The sequence below is a fragment of the Hibiscus syriacus genome, unplaced genomic scaffold, assembly GCF_006381635.1.
Source record: "Hibiscus syriacus cultivar Baekdansim isolate YM2019G1 unplaced genomic scaffold, ASM638163v2 tig00113719_pilon, whole genome shotgun sequence".
NCBI classification, from domain to species: domain Eukaryota; kingdom Viridiplantae; phylum Streptophyta; class Magnoliopsida; order Malvales; family Malvaceae; genus Hibiscus; species Hibiscus syriacus.
In genome coordinates this window covers 1,086,743-1,101,057 of record NW_024063467.1, presented here as the reverse complement: position 1 = coordinate 1,101,057, position 14,315 = coordinate 1,086,743, and the positions used below count along the sequence as shown (strand labels likewise).

At 36.9% G+C, this 14,315-nt stretch overlaps 1 protein-coding gene, 1 long non-coding RNA gene and 3 pseudogenes across 2 annotated transcripts; 3 read left to right on the top strand and 2 right to left on the bottom strand.

The window, feature by feature from the left end:
- Positions 1-2,945: 2,945 nt before the first annotated feature.
- On the top strand, positions 2,946-4,226 carry LOC120186760 (ELMO domain-containing protein B-like). Its single transcript, XM_039190619.1, has 5 exons — positions 2,946-3,025; positions 3,264-3,366; positions 3,422-3,522; positions 3,847-3,915; positions 4,047-4,226. The coding sequence occupies exons 1-5, from the start codon at positions 2,972-2,974 to the stop codon at positions 4,224-4,226; spliced, it is 507 nt and encodes a 168-aa protein (XP_039046550.1). The 5' UTR covers positions 2,946-2,971.
- A 106-nt stretch (positions 4,227-4,332) lies between these two features.
- LOC120186644 lies at positions 4,333-5,279 on the top strand. The gene is made up of 3 exons (XR_005522216.1): positions 4,333-4,566; positions 4,798-5,061; positions 5,147-5,279. It is a non-coding gene; the product is annotated as an uncharacterized LOC120186644 (long non-coding RNA).
- A 1,395-nt stretch (positions 5,280-6,674) lies between these two features.
- LOC120186623 lies at positions 6,675-9,771 on the top strand (annotated as a pseudogene).
- Positions 9,772-9,831: 60 nt separating this feature from the next.
- On the bottom strand, positions 9,832-10,739 carry LOC120186624 (annotated as a pseudogene).
- Positions 10,740-11,208: 469 nt separating this feature from the next.
- Positions 11,209-13,406, bottom strand: LOC120186646 (annotated as a pseudogene).
- Positions 13,407-14,315: the final 909 nt, after the last annotated feature.

Genomic DNA, 14,315 nt, shown 5'->3' with positions numbered 1-14,315 from the left:
GGCTCAAAAAAATTTCAAATACAACTTAAGTAGTTCAAATTTTTTAGCAATTAATATATTGATTTTTAAGTTTGAGTCGAGTCTCTTGATTTTGTATGATATATATAAATCACAAATGAAAAAAATACAAATATATATATATATATATATTGTATATGATTATAAAATATTATTTAAATCAGAATCAAATAATGTCATAATATTGTAAATATTTACAATTAAATTTAAAAAGAAATTGAAAATTTTGACTTGACTCGACCCGACTTGACAAAATTTTAAGTCAACTCCGAATTATAAAATAAGACTTATTAACTCAAATAAATTGAATTTTTTTACTCGACTCGATCGAACGCTCACCCCTACTAAGTAGTTCGTGAAACCGGAAGACTGCGTGCGTTTTCGTGGTTGTTAGCAGCAGCAGGCAAAGAAATAAGTAATCTAACCCACCACCTTATATTGAACTTCCATATAGTGATGTTACACTCGAAGCTGAATCCTTTAGAGAGAATAACGATCCCCGGTCCGATAAAAGTATCATCGAAAACATTTACCGGTTTCGAACGGCGAGTTCGATGCACATTGTGCAAGCAGCTCGGGCACATGGAGAAATTTGAGCAACAACAACTTGAACAAGAAGAGCAATTGTTGGTTGCTTCGTACTATGCTATAAACAAATTTATTCAGGCCATTCTTTTTCTTTTATGTACATAAATTTAACATGGATGAACATACATGGAATAAGCATCTATAAAACCTACAAACATAGCCAGTTTCAGTAACATAATACAGATTTAACAGAAACAGGCAACAAAGTTGACACATTTCGGTTCAACATTGGGCAAAAACAAACTAAAACTGCTCAACATATAAACAAGGATCAAGCAATCAAACAATCGCTGGGAAAAAAATGCAAAATCCTATGTAACACCCTCGTACTGATGTTGGTGACCCGATCCAATCCGAAGGGTCACAGGAATGACCAATCGTAAAAATCCAGGAAAATTTAATTTTTTTTGTTTAAACATGTAAAATCATAAAACAATTTATAAATAACATACAAGTTCAGAAAATCATTCATATATTACATACAGAATTAAAATCATATGAGTTCCAGACTCAGTATAAAAATCAAATGTGGCCTACTTGCCCCCTACTTACACTTGTGCCGTACTCTACAAGCAAAGCCGAAGGAACTCCCAATACTGAGGTCAACAGTTGTATTGGATCAAATCTTTAAACCTGAAATGGTGAGTAAAAGAGAGAATTTTTAGAAGCTTAGTAATACAAAACTACTAAATGAATGCTAAATGACAAGTAAACCTGGCAAAGAAGAAAATTTCCTTATTGTTTCAGGCATATACATGTTCCCGAGATGAGCTGAAGTTCCACTAACATTTCTTCATATACAGACAGGTAGCTTGTAGCTCAGAGGAAAACGTTCAGAATATCAAGTTCAGGGAGATTAAACAGATGTCTAGTGTATTCCCTCAAAACCAGAATAAATGAAATCATAGTTTATAAACAATAGTAGTTTATTTTTTCAATTTAATTACTTACTTTCAAATTACTCCTAATTTAATCACTCTAACTTTCAAATTTACTTTTTTATTTTTAATTACATATTAATAAAATAATAAAAGAATGCCATGTAACAAAAATTATTAAAAAAATAAATTAGAGTTATTAAAATATGAACAATTTGAAAGATAAATAGTTAAATTGAAAATTTTTAAACTTTAGTACCAAAATAGGAGTGAGAAGATAGTTGAGTGATGAACGATGTAATTTACTCATAAAAAATGTGGTGTCATTAAGTTTTTAATGATGAATACTAAAATGAACAGATGCATAAAACGATTTATTTCAAACACCCTTAGAGATTTCGAGTTTATATAAAGATGTTTGAATATTTAATATCAAATAATTTAGAGTACATCAAACGTTTTTTTCCTCTTCCATTTTGTTTCTTTCATATCAATTTGAAGATGAAACTTGAGTTTGTTTTATAGACAACAAACAAAAATGTGTAACACCCGAACCGAGTGCTACGATGAAGGCAAATGATTAGGAACTTTGTGGCAGATAGAGGCGACAAAGCGTAAATTATGTATTTAATACTTAAATTATCAGTTCTGATATGTTTTAATATTTAAATTTTTAATATTTTTAAAATCATATTTAAAGTTTAGTTTTTGTTTCATTTTTGTACTCCATTTAAAATTTAATGCTAAATTTTGAAAAAAAAAAATTAAATACTAAAAAGGATTAGAATTGATAATTTAGGTACTAAATGCGTTAAGAAAAACGATGAGTTATTAAAATGAAATTAAAATTAAAATTAAATATAATTTTTTTAAAAAATAAAAAATTTAAGTATTAAAACTGATAAATTAAATATAATACATGCATCTTTCCTATGATGATGTATCCAAATTACTTCCAACAACATAACATGCTGCCATTCTCCATCTCTTCCTCCTCTTCCTCGTCTCCTTTGCCTCACAGGCAATCGGGCCCTTCTTCTCAACCAAACCATCTCCCAAATTTGTTCTCAACACATGAAATAACAGATAGAGAATCGCTTTCGAGGTAACAAAAAAGGTTTCTTTTTTACCACCTTTTGTCTTGTATTTCATGTCGTTGTCGAACCAGAGACAAAAGGACATTACCTTTGATGACTTTTTGCTTTACAAATTGCAAAGCTTTGTTCTTTTGGGGTGCAAAAAAAGTTTCTTACAGCAAAAAGTGGCCTTTGATTGCGCTCTTGAGATGATAAATGATTCATCTTTTTCATTTTTTTTCTGGGAAACTTTGTGTTTGTGTCATTATCATATTCAGTCGCCCTATCTCTAATGATGACAAGGGTTGAATTGGATGGGGGCGCATGAGTTTACTGCAATCATTTGGTGCCCATTTTTCCTTTGGTTAAAAGGAATGTGAAAAATCTAATCCTTTTGTTCATGATTCTCTCATGAGATTAAGGAAGCGTCGCCAATGCTTTCCTTCTTGCTCTTCTCTTCACAGAGTAATTATAAGTGTATTAGTTGCACATATCTGTTAGCTTAATCTGTTTTTGTCATTAATCTTAATCATGGAAAACTCTTCCATTTCTGCGGTGAATGATTATGTCTCTTGTTCAGAGTGAATGCATTTACATTACATAATGAATAGTTAAGAGTTTAGTTACAAAGTTTAGCTTCCAAATTTTGAACCTGAAGTGCAACTAATTGGTATTGAATGGTTTGCTTAAAATTTAAATGTAGGTTGATGAGGATGAAGTTCACTGGAGACGAAAGAAAGCCCGTCTAGAGTTGGAATGGCCACACAATTCCACTCACCTCATATCACAGTTAGCTCAATGTTTTAGTGAGTATATTTTCTTGATAAATTCTCTGATCAGCATTCAGCATTCAGTTTGTAACTAATGCTATGGTTGGACCACGATCATGGATAGGAGGGCTCTTCAATCGCTTCGGCAAGCGCACTGAGAAGTTTCTTGACTACACTTTGAATCCTATTCAGGTAATTGACAATGTGAAGTTAGGGCTGATTAAGATTTAGGTACTCCGTTACAAGACGGTGAATGCTTCGAAACATGTAACCAATTTCATGCGGTTTACGATAGAAAATCGGACTTGCTTGAGAAGAACTGAACTGGTTTTTGCCATCGTTTCTGGGGTATTCAGTCTAGTGATGTGCCGGGATAATTTGTTAGGCCGATTTGTATTGATATATCATATGTGTATGTACATATATATTACATATACATATAAACATCTTCATTCCATTCTCAGCCCCAGTAATAATAAAATTGATATAGTTTTTTTTATTACTAATTCTGATCAGCAACAAAGACTTCGAAGGCTTCAAGAACGACTACACGTTCCCTTTGACGAGACTCATCCCGACCATCAGGCACTTTCTTCATTCTTTTAACATCCATATTGTTTTCTATCTTTTCTAACTATGAGCAGACATGATTATACAGAGCTGAAATGCCATATAAATTAGAAGACTATTGATCTCATGATCCTTTGGTGTGACAGAAAGCTCTCATAAAATTGTGGAACATTGCCTTTCCCAATGTTGTTCTAACAGGCTTGATCTCTGAACAGTGGAAAGAGATGGGGTGGCAAGGTGTTAATCCATCAACCGATTTTCGGTACGCTTCTGTCATTTTCGTTTTACGACTTTTTAACTTGCTATCTGTACATAGAGGTATCTAGGAGACTCGAAAAGGATGTGTAACAAATAGCATACATTAATTTTATTTGTCTGAAATCGAACTTCTCGCCTTAGGGGTTGCGGTTTTATTTCGCTCGAAAATTTGCTGTATTTTGGCAAAAATTATCCAGTAAGCCCTCTCTTTCGTCTTTGGTTCTTCGTGTCTATATTTTGCAAGAAAATTGTCTTGTTTACTAATTATATAAAAATACAAAATGAAGGCATCCTTTTATAGGTTATTATTTAAGCAAGATGGAAACAGGGCTACTTGGGAGTACCCGTTCGCTGTTGCTGGTATCAATGTATCTTTTATGTTGATTCAGATGTTGGATTTATATTCAGGTTTGTTTTCTATATTAACAACTTGTTGAATCCGTCTCTGGTCTATATAGTGATCTGTCAATTGTTCTGATTATCTTCATCGTGATATATCCGTTGATCGGACACGATTTATTAATTAAGATTTTCATGGAATTTGATAGTGCATGCTTTGGGATGTTCTGTTAGGTTTCGAGGGTCTGTTAAGCTAGAACACAGTCATTTTCGTTGATCGGATGCTCTCTCTTTTTGCAGAAACACCAAAAAATCTACCGGGATACAATTTCATGAAACTATTAGGAGGTAACAGAAACGAGGATTTGAGTGCTTTAAGTTCAAGTGTGGTTGGAACTATGAAGCCGACTTTAGTTTTTCCGGTTCTCGGTATTCGGTCTCACGATCTTGAATGTTTGGGATTTTGCAGAAGATGAAGAAGCCTTCGACATATTATATTGTGTAGCTTTTGAATTGATGGATGCTCAGTGGCTTGCTATGCAAGCTTCCTACATGGAGTTCAATGTACTTTCTGCCTCCTTTTCTCTCCCTTCTCACGTTCAAATATTGGTAAACTTCGTGATCATATCGAGAATTTTCGTTCGAGCAGGAGGTTTTACAAGTAACACGCACGCAACTGCAGAGAGAACTGTCTTTGGATGATGTGCATAGAATACAAGATTTACCAGCTTACAACCTGTTATACAAGTAGCTCTGCTGTCAACACTACGAAGTCACCAAAAGAGCCAATTCGTTCTTAGCCGAGGTTCGCGCAATAAAACAGACACAAGCCTAGGCTCAGGTCGTTGAGGCTACGAATGCAACCGATCGACTTTATGTTTTCAAGTTCCTGTTCCAGTTGGTGGCTTTATAAATTTTCACGTTGCTCGTCTCCATGTGAACATTTTGGAACCAGTCTTGTTAAACCTGAATCATCTGATCTGTCCAACTGTATGTCTATAAATACTTATATTTGGTTCATTGGAGCATGGTTTTGAGCTAACAATCTTGTAATTCCAACAATTTCCATTAACTTTTACACAAAGTTCAAGTTGGTCCCTCTTGCTCAAAGTCCTCCACGCCACTTGACTAGGTGCTTGGGCTTGGTGATATATGGCAGGAGCTCCGAGCTCTTGTTCAAAATCAACGCAGTCTATAGATAACATAATTTGGGTTATTTTTTCCACAGAATTTGTTGAATTTTCCACTGAGCATATATATATTTTGACCCAAGTTTTTTGTCTTCAGCATGGGATAGAATATTGTCATCTTCTTCATTTATAAGAACAGGCTTAATTATAAATAAGTGACTAAACTATAGTGTTTTTCACGAATATGTGCTTAAATTATTTTTTGAATGATTCTGGTACTTAACGTTATCAATTTAGATGTCTAGACCGTCAAAAGGGTTAATTTCTTTCGTTAAGTGACAGGTTTAACAATTTGGTAATTTTTAAAATTTTATTTAAAATTTTAAAAAATAAAATTATATTTAAAAAAACACACATAAATTTTAAAATAACCCCGAAATTTTAAAAACATTCATTTCAACCTCTAAACTCAGCCACCCTTTGCCCCCGACGATAAAAAACTATATGAAATCGTGATCAATCTGACAGTGACGTTTTATATTCCGTGAATCCTAAGATTCGAATTGCGATCCCACACGATTTCGATAATCATTCGGTGACAACTACATCGGTGTATGACTGGAGGATATCTCTCGTGTATTTCAAGTATCCAATAATTTTAAGTCTCTCTTAGTAAAATACCATTGTTTTCTGCTTCTTCATCCCATATTTTCTGGGTTTGGTTTAATGAATAGATCTTGGGGCACCATAGCATCAAAAAGCTGACCTTTATTCACTACTTGCTAAATTTAACTGCTTTATATATATTTTTCCTGGTTTTGTTTGTGTCGGTTACTGTTTTCCTTCTGGGTTTATCTGCTCTGTTATTTTTCCCAGTTGGTCAAGCCCATGTTTTCGCTATTGATAGTGTCGAAGTAATGATCTTTTTGCTTGGAAACCATGTTTTTCTCTCGAAGAGAACTTGGTTTCATATTAAATGTTCCCCATACTTTTTAACAAGGCGGTTTGGTACTCTTTCCGGTCCTCCCTGCATCTTTTTGGTCCTATTTCCAAATAATATTGGTGGGTTTCTTTGCTTGATTCTTTAACCTTATTGGGTTCTTTAGCTGGATCTAGAGGCCAGGAAAGTTTGGTTTCTTTTGCCGACAATGAGAAAGCTTTATGGGAAACTTGTGTTGATACACAATCCATTGACAAGTGTGAGGAAAAATGTCAATTCGCATTCTGGAAGGGGGTTTAGTTATAGAAATGGATTATCCCATTTCTTGCAAGCTTACTTGTATCGATTACTTTGTTTTTCTCTGCCATTTTTTGGTTTTACAAATACAATGCTCCTTACAGTGGAGATCAGTTGCCATTCGACACTATTTCCTTTGCTAGAGCAGAGGACTCTAGTGGGTATTTTGTAGAATCGGATTTAATGAAATCGTTTAACACGAGTGGATATGCAAACATGGAAGCACCTAGACTTGCATATCTTATTTCGGGGACGAAGGGTGATAGTCATAGGATGATGAGGACCTTGCAGGCAGTGTATCACCCCAGGAATCAGTATGTCCTGCATTTGGATCTCGACGATCCTCCTCGTGAAGGGATGGAATTGAGTAATATGGTAAAGATCGATTCGACTTTTCGCGAAGTCGAGAATGTGCGCGTGATGGCGCAATCGAACTTGGTAACATACAAAGGTCCCACCATGATTGCCTGTACCCTTCAATCAATTGCAATACTCTTGAAGGAGAGCTTGGAGTGGGATTGGTTTCTAAACCTGAGTGCCTCTGATTATCCCCTTGTGACTCAAGATGGTTAGTGCTAAGACTTCAGCTCTTTTATCTTTTTGTTATCGAGGCTGTTCCTTGTTATTATTATATAAAGGGTTTAGAGAACAATGACATACTTGTAGTATTAATTTTAGCTCTAAATTGACTGTGAACCTTGCTTGCTTCCACCTAATTTTATTGGATTTCCTTGAGTTTTTTATGGAGTCGAACAAAATTACATGCTTGCTACCCCCTTGAGCTTCTTTCATTATTCTGTGAGACTTTTTGAACTTAAGGTCTAGACTGTGAAAAAGATTTTAAACAGAGTGGATGGTTATAAGTTGCATTTGTTGTTGTGGAGTGTTTTCTGAAACGGTCAGCTAAATTGTTTGTGGTCTTTCTAGCTTGCTTACCGAAGAATATCTGATACGCGTTCTGATTGTGCAGATTTGCTGCATGTTTTCTCCAACTTGTCAAGAGATCTCAATTTCATTGAACATACACAGATCGCTGGTTGGAAGCTGTAAGAACTAGAGTACATGATACACTTGAAATATCCCTTTCCTTATACCTTAATGTCATCCACTTTACATGTGTATTTACGTGCTTTTGCAGGAGCTTGAGAGGAAAACCAATCATTGTTGATCCAGGCCTTTACTTGTCTAAAAAGTCTTACATTGCTTGGACCACTCAACGCCGATCACTGCCCACATCTTTCAAGTTATATACAGGTTGGTTTTTATTCTTCTTCCCTTTTCCTCATTTTGATCACATAATAGTTTCTCTAATCATAGGTAGATTGCTTGCTCATCACCACTTTGATTTATGTCAACCACGTTATCTTGAAATCTCAAATGGTGTTTTATAGTCATGGACTGATATGGTATCAGCATATTAGTGTGCCGGATAAGGATAAATTTTAATAATTTATATTTCAAGCATAAGGTTTAGGTCGCCTTTGTCTTTCACCTGCCTATTTCTCCATTCTTAGCTATTTCCCGAGACTAGACTAAAAGTTTGCAAAGCCAGCCTCTTGAACCGTAAGCTAAATCTTTCACAATCAATGATTGCCTGATGCTAAGAAATCAGCTTGAACAAGCTGCTTGGGAATCACCAAGCAGCTATCTCCCAGGATGCAGTTTTAACAACCTGTGAGATGAAGGAGACTAGAGCACAGTTAGGATGCAGTTTAGGATGCAGCTAGACTCCGGTTTTAAGCATTATATCTAAATTCCTTGTGAGCAAAACTTGAAGTATGCAATCCTTTATGTATCATTTTGGCAGTGCTAGAGATCAATATGCTGTTATACATATTATGCGGTAATAACATACTCCATTGCATCTCGAATAAAAATTGATAAACGTCCATTTCTTTCTAGAAATAACGAATTTGAGAATGTCCCATATCAAGTTGGCTCCTTTTGGTATTTATATCTTTCGGTCTATTAAGCAAGTTTACATTAACATAAAGAAAGAAAGAAATCATTCATTCTGTTCTGCCAATAATTAAGCTAGCTAGTACCATCAGAAAGCAACCACCAAGATTTGTAAGAATCATAATTTCCTGCAAATGTCCCAGAATTCTTCTTTCGTGATAGAAGCTTCTGAACAATCAAATATTGTCTTAGGGTTCCCATATGCTCGCTAGTTATGTTTCTCGGGGATTCTGAATGCCGGCTTCTAAGATCAGTTTCGTTTTTGCCTTTGTGGTCTGTTGTATGAGATTTTCTCGTCTCTATGAATGAATGAAAAAAATGTCTAGTTGTTGCTTTGCTTTGCTTGATCTGCAGGTTCTGCATGGGTAGCGCTTACTAGAACTTTTGTTGAGTATTGTATATGGGGGTGGGATAACCACCCACGGACCATCCTTATGTACTATACAAATTTTGTTTCCTCTCCGGAAGGCTATTTTCATACCGTTATTTGCAACACCGACGAGTTTCGTGTTACTGCAATAAGTCATGATCTCCACTACATTGGTTGGGACACTCCTCCAAAGCAACACCCAAAATCCTTGTCAATGAAAGACTTAGACAAAATGGTGAAAAGCAACGCTCCCTTTGCCCGGAAGTTCCATAAGAACGATCCAGTGTTGGATAAAATTGATAAAGAGCTTTTGGGCCGCACTGACCGATTTGCTCCCGGAGCTTGGTATATCGGGAGTTCAGAGGGTGGAGCTGACCCATGTTCCGTACGCGGCAATGATTCTGTGTTCGCACCAGGCCCTGGTGCCAATAGGCTGCAAGAACTGGTAAAAGGTCTGCTACCCGAAGATTTTCGGAAAAAGCAGTGTTCATGATAGTTGTAAAGTGTTGGAGAATTCCAAGTGCAAATAACTGTATTCATACTTTATTAATCATATATCTATAAAGAATCAATTTTCACAGTTTTGTAAAAACAACAAACTTAAAATCGAAGTTACCAACTATGAGCATTTTTTTTCTGTGTTCTTAGTTATGTTTGATGAAAATTGGTAACAAGATAATAAAACCGAGAACGACACCAACAACAATGGCAATGCAACCCCATTTCCTCGAGCTTTTTTTGATATTCTTTAGCTACCTCCAGCTGCTCGGCGCCTTTCATGACAAATGAACTGGCGCGAGCAACGTGGCTCTCGATGTCATTCAGTTGGTGGCCCTGTGCCTCCACTAGGACCGCCATGTCTAGGAATAGTTGATGAAGCTCGATCAACCCCTTTACGATTTCCTGCATGGCATCGTGCCTCTCTTGAATCTCTGAAATTGTATCCAGAATCTGGCCCCCGCCCTTGTTCCTGAATTGCCTGTTGCAAGAGCGTTTCACTTTCTCCGCTTTCGATCAGTTTTTCGATCATTTCTTCATCTGCTTTCTGTCCAGTTACTGTAAAGTATCCTCTCTCTACGGTTTCTTTATATTCTGCTGTCATTTTTGCTCTTAAACCCTGAAAATCATCCATCATAGCCTTTAGTTTACTGCCTAAGCCACTAACAACAGATGTCCTGGTTCGGTAAGCTGATGATCCAGGACCACAGCCCGGAAGTTTCTGATGAGCTGCATTTGATTTTTCAAGTGCTTCAAGTTTCCCCTTTATGACTTTGACCCGTTTTAAGACCTGCTCAACATCCGAGTCCATTCGAGCTCGAAGATCCTTCACGGCTTTAGCACTGTGAGCAGCTTTGGTCTCTTCATTCGATTGTTGCAACCTATTGAAGACCTGCTCAACCACTTTCATATCGCCCTTCACATTGTCTACATCTTCGAAGAACTCATCGAGGTTCACCGCCTCGTTCCCGGCCTCTAAGTCATCGAAGTGAACTTGTTGCTTGAGATCCGAATATCTCTTGAATGAACTAGAGAACAGATCATTCATTTTCTTCAGCCTCGATGGGGTCGATGAACATTCCTCCCTGGATCAGAAAACGGTGACTAAAAAGCAAGCCCCTTCATCAATGGAGGCGCACTAAGGTACACGTTTTGGTAGAGCACTAATTATTTAAAATTTCAGCTTTTGCTACCAACCAAATCAACATGGATAGTTATAGTTATTATATTCCCAGTCTTGGCTTCGTCCTGATTGATAGCTAGGTCATTGTTTCTTCAATTAACAGGCTAGCAACAATACATATATAAACATTTACATAAAAAATTAGGGTAAAGTATAGTAATGGTCACTGAACTTTTCTAAAGATTTCATTTAGGTCCCCCAACTTTTAAAACTTGAACTACAATCCTCCAACATTTAGTCCGTTTGCAATAAAGTTGTGGGACCTAAATGAAAGTTTTAGAAAAGTTCAGACCATTATTATATTTTGCCCTAAAAAATTATTGTGATAATTATTTTTAACCATATAAATTGTGTTCTTTTTGCCCCTATTTATAGAAGTCTGTGAATGAAAAGTCAAGGAAATATTTCTTATGCTACTTCTTGTATCTGCCTTTGCTGTGAATTGACTTCAATAATATAGCACATTAAGCTCCTCTCCTGAATCTGCAAGATTATCATCATACTCGGTTTCTGAACATGATATAATCTACCAAAATATATATGGTTATACGATGGTGTTACGTGTCATGATTTTTCGGCTTAATCGATCTTGTAGTTTTACCTCTAGGATAGATATCATCCTGAAAAGTTCGATGCACTCCTCTAGCAATAGCTTTTCCTGTGTAACCACCTCTGCTAATTCCGAAACTAATGACACGGTCTTCTCAATCTGAGATAGTATTTGGAGGGTAAGGGTCATTTAGAAAGCTACACAGATCACTAGTTTAGCATATATGAAAATGTGAAACATCTCCATACCCCTGGTGAGGAAGCAGTTAGCATCGACTTGATGGATGCGGTGAGATCGGATGCATGTCGAAGTGCCATCGAAGCTGATTGTGTGTCGGCCTGTGCTCCTTCCACAAGAGGCATTTTGCAAACAACAGCATGCAGACATTCTTTAGTCATGGAAATGGCTGATGAGTGTTGCCTTTCCGTATCTGCCCAGGATTCCAATGCCTTCATCTGCATATACGATTAACGAATTCGATTTAGAGCATAATTATATAAACATTCTATTGTAAGTATGATTAAAGCTGATTTAGCAGGCACTGACTTGAGATTGAAGTATAAAGTCCAACTTCATCTCAAGCTTCTCCTTTTGAAGCTTTAATTTCTTTTGTAGCACTGAATGTTGCAGTTTCGTAACACTATTCCACCCATATAACAGAGAGTTCTGCAAAAATCGATAAAGGATTAAGTTTTAGCTGGTGTGATAACAACAAGGCATACATACATACCTGAACTTGATTGTTTATGCGACTGTTCACGGCATGGCTTTAGCGTTTGCATACCGCCATTGAATCAAGTGGTTATGGATCAATCGTAGTTGATGGACACTTTTGACATAACCTGAACCCGGTTGTAGAGCAGATGACTTCTTACTCTTGAACAAACCCATTAATCCCAGGTTCAAGAATTTCTCCACACCTTTGGTCCTAGAAGGACTAGTAGGCGGTTTCAAGTTCAAAAAGCGACAACAGTTTGCCCTTGTTTTCAACCGACATGGTAGGTGACCCCGACCGCCCTGGCGACAACGCCCACTGTGACGTCGAAGCACCTTGCGAATTAGTCCTCCGTATGACATTTTTAATGGCGAACTTTTTATTCATCTTAAGAGAACCATCAGCTGACACCGGATGGGGATTACTTGAATCCCAAGTAATTCCTCTTGATCTATTCCTCGTTGCCACCTCTTTCAAATACTTGGAAGATACCTCTATCCCAGATTTTCTCGAACTCGGCGAAGAATTATTTATGGTTAAAGCCGGAGAATCAATTTTCGAGGCCGAACATTGATCACTAATCTCCCCTTCAGAATCAATAACACAATTATCGGTCAAAAAATCCGGTTTCCTCTGAGAAGACGACGATGCCGATTTTTTATAAAGAGCATTCTCGTCAACAGAATATCCCGGGCACAATATTCGTAGAAGAAGAAGACGATGTCGAGGAAGATGACGACGACGATTTTCTCGCAAAACCCAGTTTCGTCGTATACCTCATAGATCCACCCATGGACGGCCTATGATTTTCTTTCGCACTAACTTCCTTGTCGTTCTCAGTAAACCTACTGAACTCAGTGTGACTCGTTTGCTTGGTGAGTGAAAAGGGTTGGGGATTTGTTCTTTTCTCGTAGCTTTTCTTCTCTATGAAATCTTTCAGCCTCTCGTTTCCAAGATAATCGGCCAAAGTATCAAGCTTTTTCGAGTTTGAAGAAGAAGAAGAGTTAGTAGTGGAGGTGGAAGAAGGCCAAAGATCTCCAAGTAACCCACCAGAAGGGTCATCAAGGCTGCGGTGCTGCTTTCTGGTATCCACGGAGGTCGACTTACGTCGGAGAGGGGATAAAGCTTTATTCGGAGAGTGGTGGCCGGAATCATGGTTGGGTATCGATGAAGGCGAGGAAAGGAACCGAGAGGCAACCTCACGAGATTTCGATCGTCGGGGCTTAACGGGTCGCTCCGATACGAGTGGCTCATCGGCGTTGTTCATGGTTTTGGGAAACTTCCCCAATTGATTACAGAGAAAACCGGGAATCGAAGATGGAAAAAGATGAGAAGAAGAACAAACATTTGAAAGTGGCGGCAAAGTAGATGATAAGTGGTTTGAGATTATATAAAGATTATGTTTAGAGTTTTGCCGGCGACAAGGGATTCATCCACACACTATCGGATTCTTATATTATCTCCTTTAACCATCACCTTCGGAGTTTTTGAAAAAATCAACAAATTTTAACTCAAACTAACAGACAAGACTGGAACAGAGTGATGTTTTGGGCTGGTGCCGGCGATCTGGAATCTGTGCCATTTGGCTAAATAACCCTTTTAAAACGGGTAAAGTACACAGAGTGTCCTTAGTCATACTCAAATTATCATTTTCATTATTAAATATTAAGTGATCAAAAGACTTATTCTTATATTTTAATCATCTTTAATATATTTTAATAATCAAACAACTTAGGTTAAGAGATTTTTGTAATCATCCAGCTCAGTTGGTAGAGTACAAGGTTCTTAACCTTGAGATCGTGGGATCGAGTCCCACGGAGGGTATTTCATAATTCGGAGGTCTCTTACGGAAGCTGCTCTCAATTTAGTGTTGGGGGTAGCCTACTATCTTACCTCCCCCTATCCCATATATATGGGAAAAAGGGACAGCCATTTTAAGATCTTAGATTTAGTTACGATGCCTATAAAAGTATAAAAACGTATATCGTCAAATAATTAAAAATCTATAAACAATCAGTTGGTCTAGTCGGATGAGGTACTATATCTCTTAAGCAAAGTTAAGAGTTTAAATCTTGACGATTACGAATTGAGCAAACTGGGTTCGAATCAAACTAATAAAAAGGTATTAATATCATATTAATAAAATATTTTTATTAGTCTAATAATATATTTAAGT

Bases quoted from the DNA above. Each gene is read 5' to 3' on its own strand.
- LOC120186760 (XM_039190619.1), top strand. From the start codon at position 2,972: ATGAGATTAAGGAAGCGTCGCCAATGCTTTCCTTCTTGCTCTTCTCTT. The intron at 3,367-3,421 runs GTGAGTATATTT...TTCAGTTTGTAA, and splicing joins ACAGTTAGCTCAATGTTTTA to CTAATGCTATGGTTGGACCA. The intron at 3,523-3,846 runs GTAATTGACAAT...AATTCTGATCAG, and splicing joins ACACTTTGAATCCTATTCAG to CAACAAAGACTTCGAAGGCT.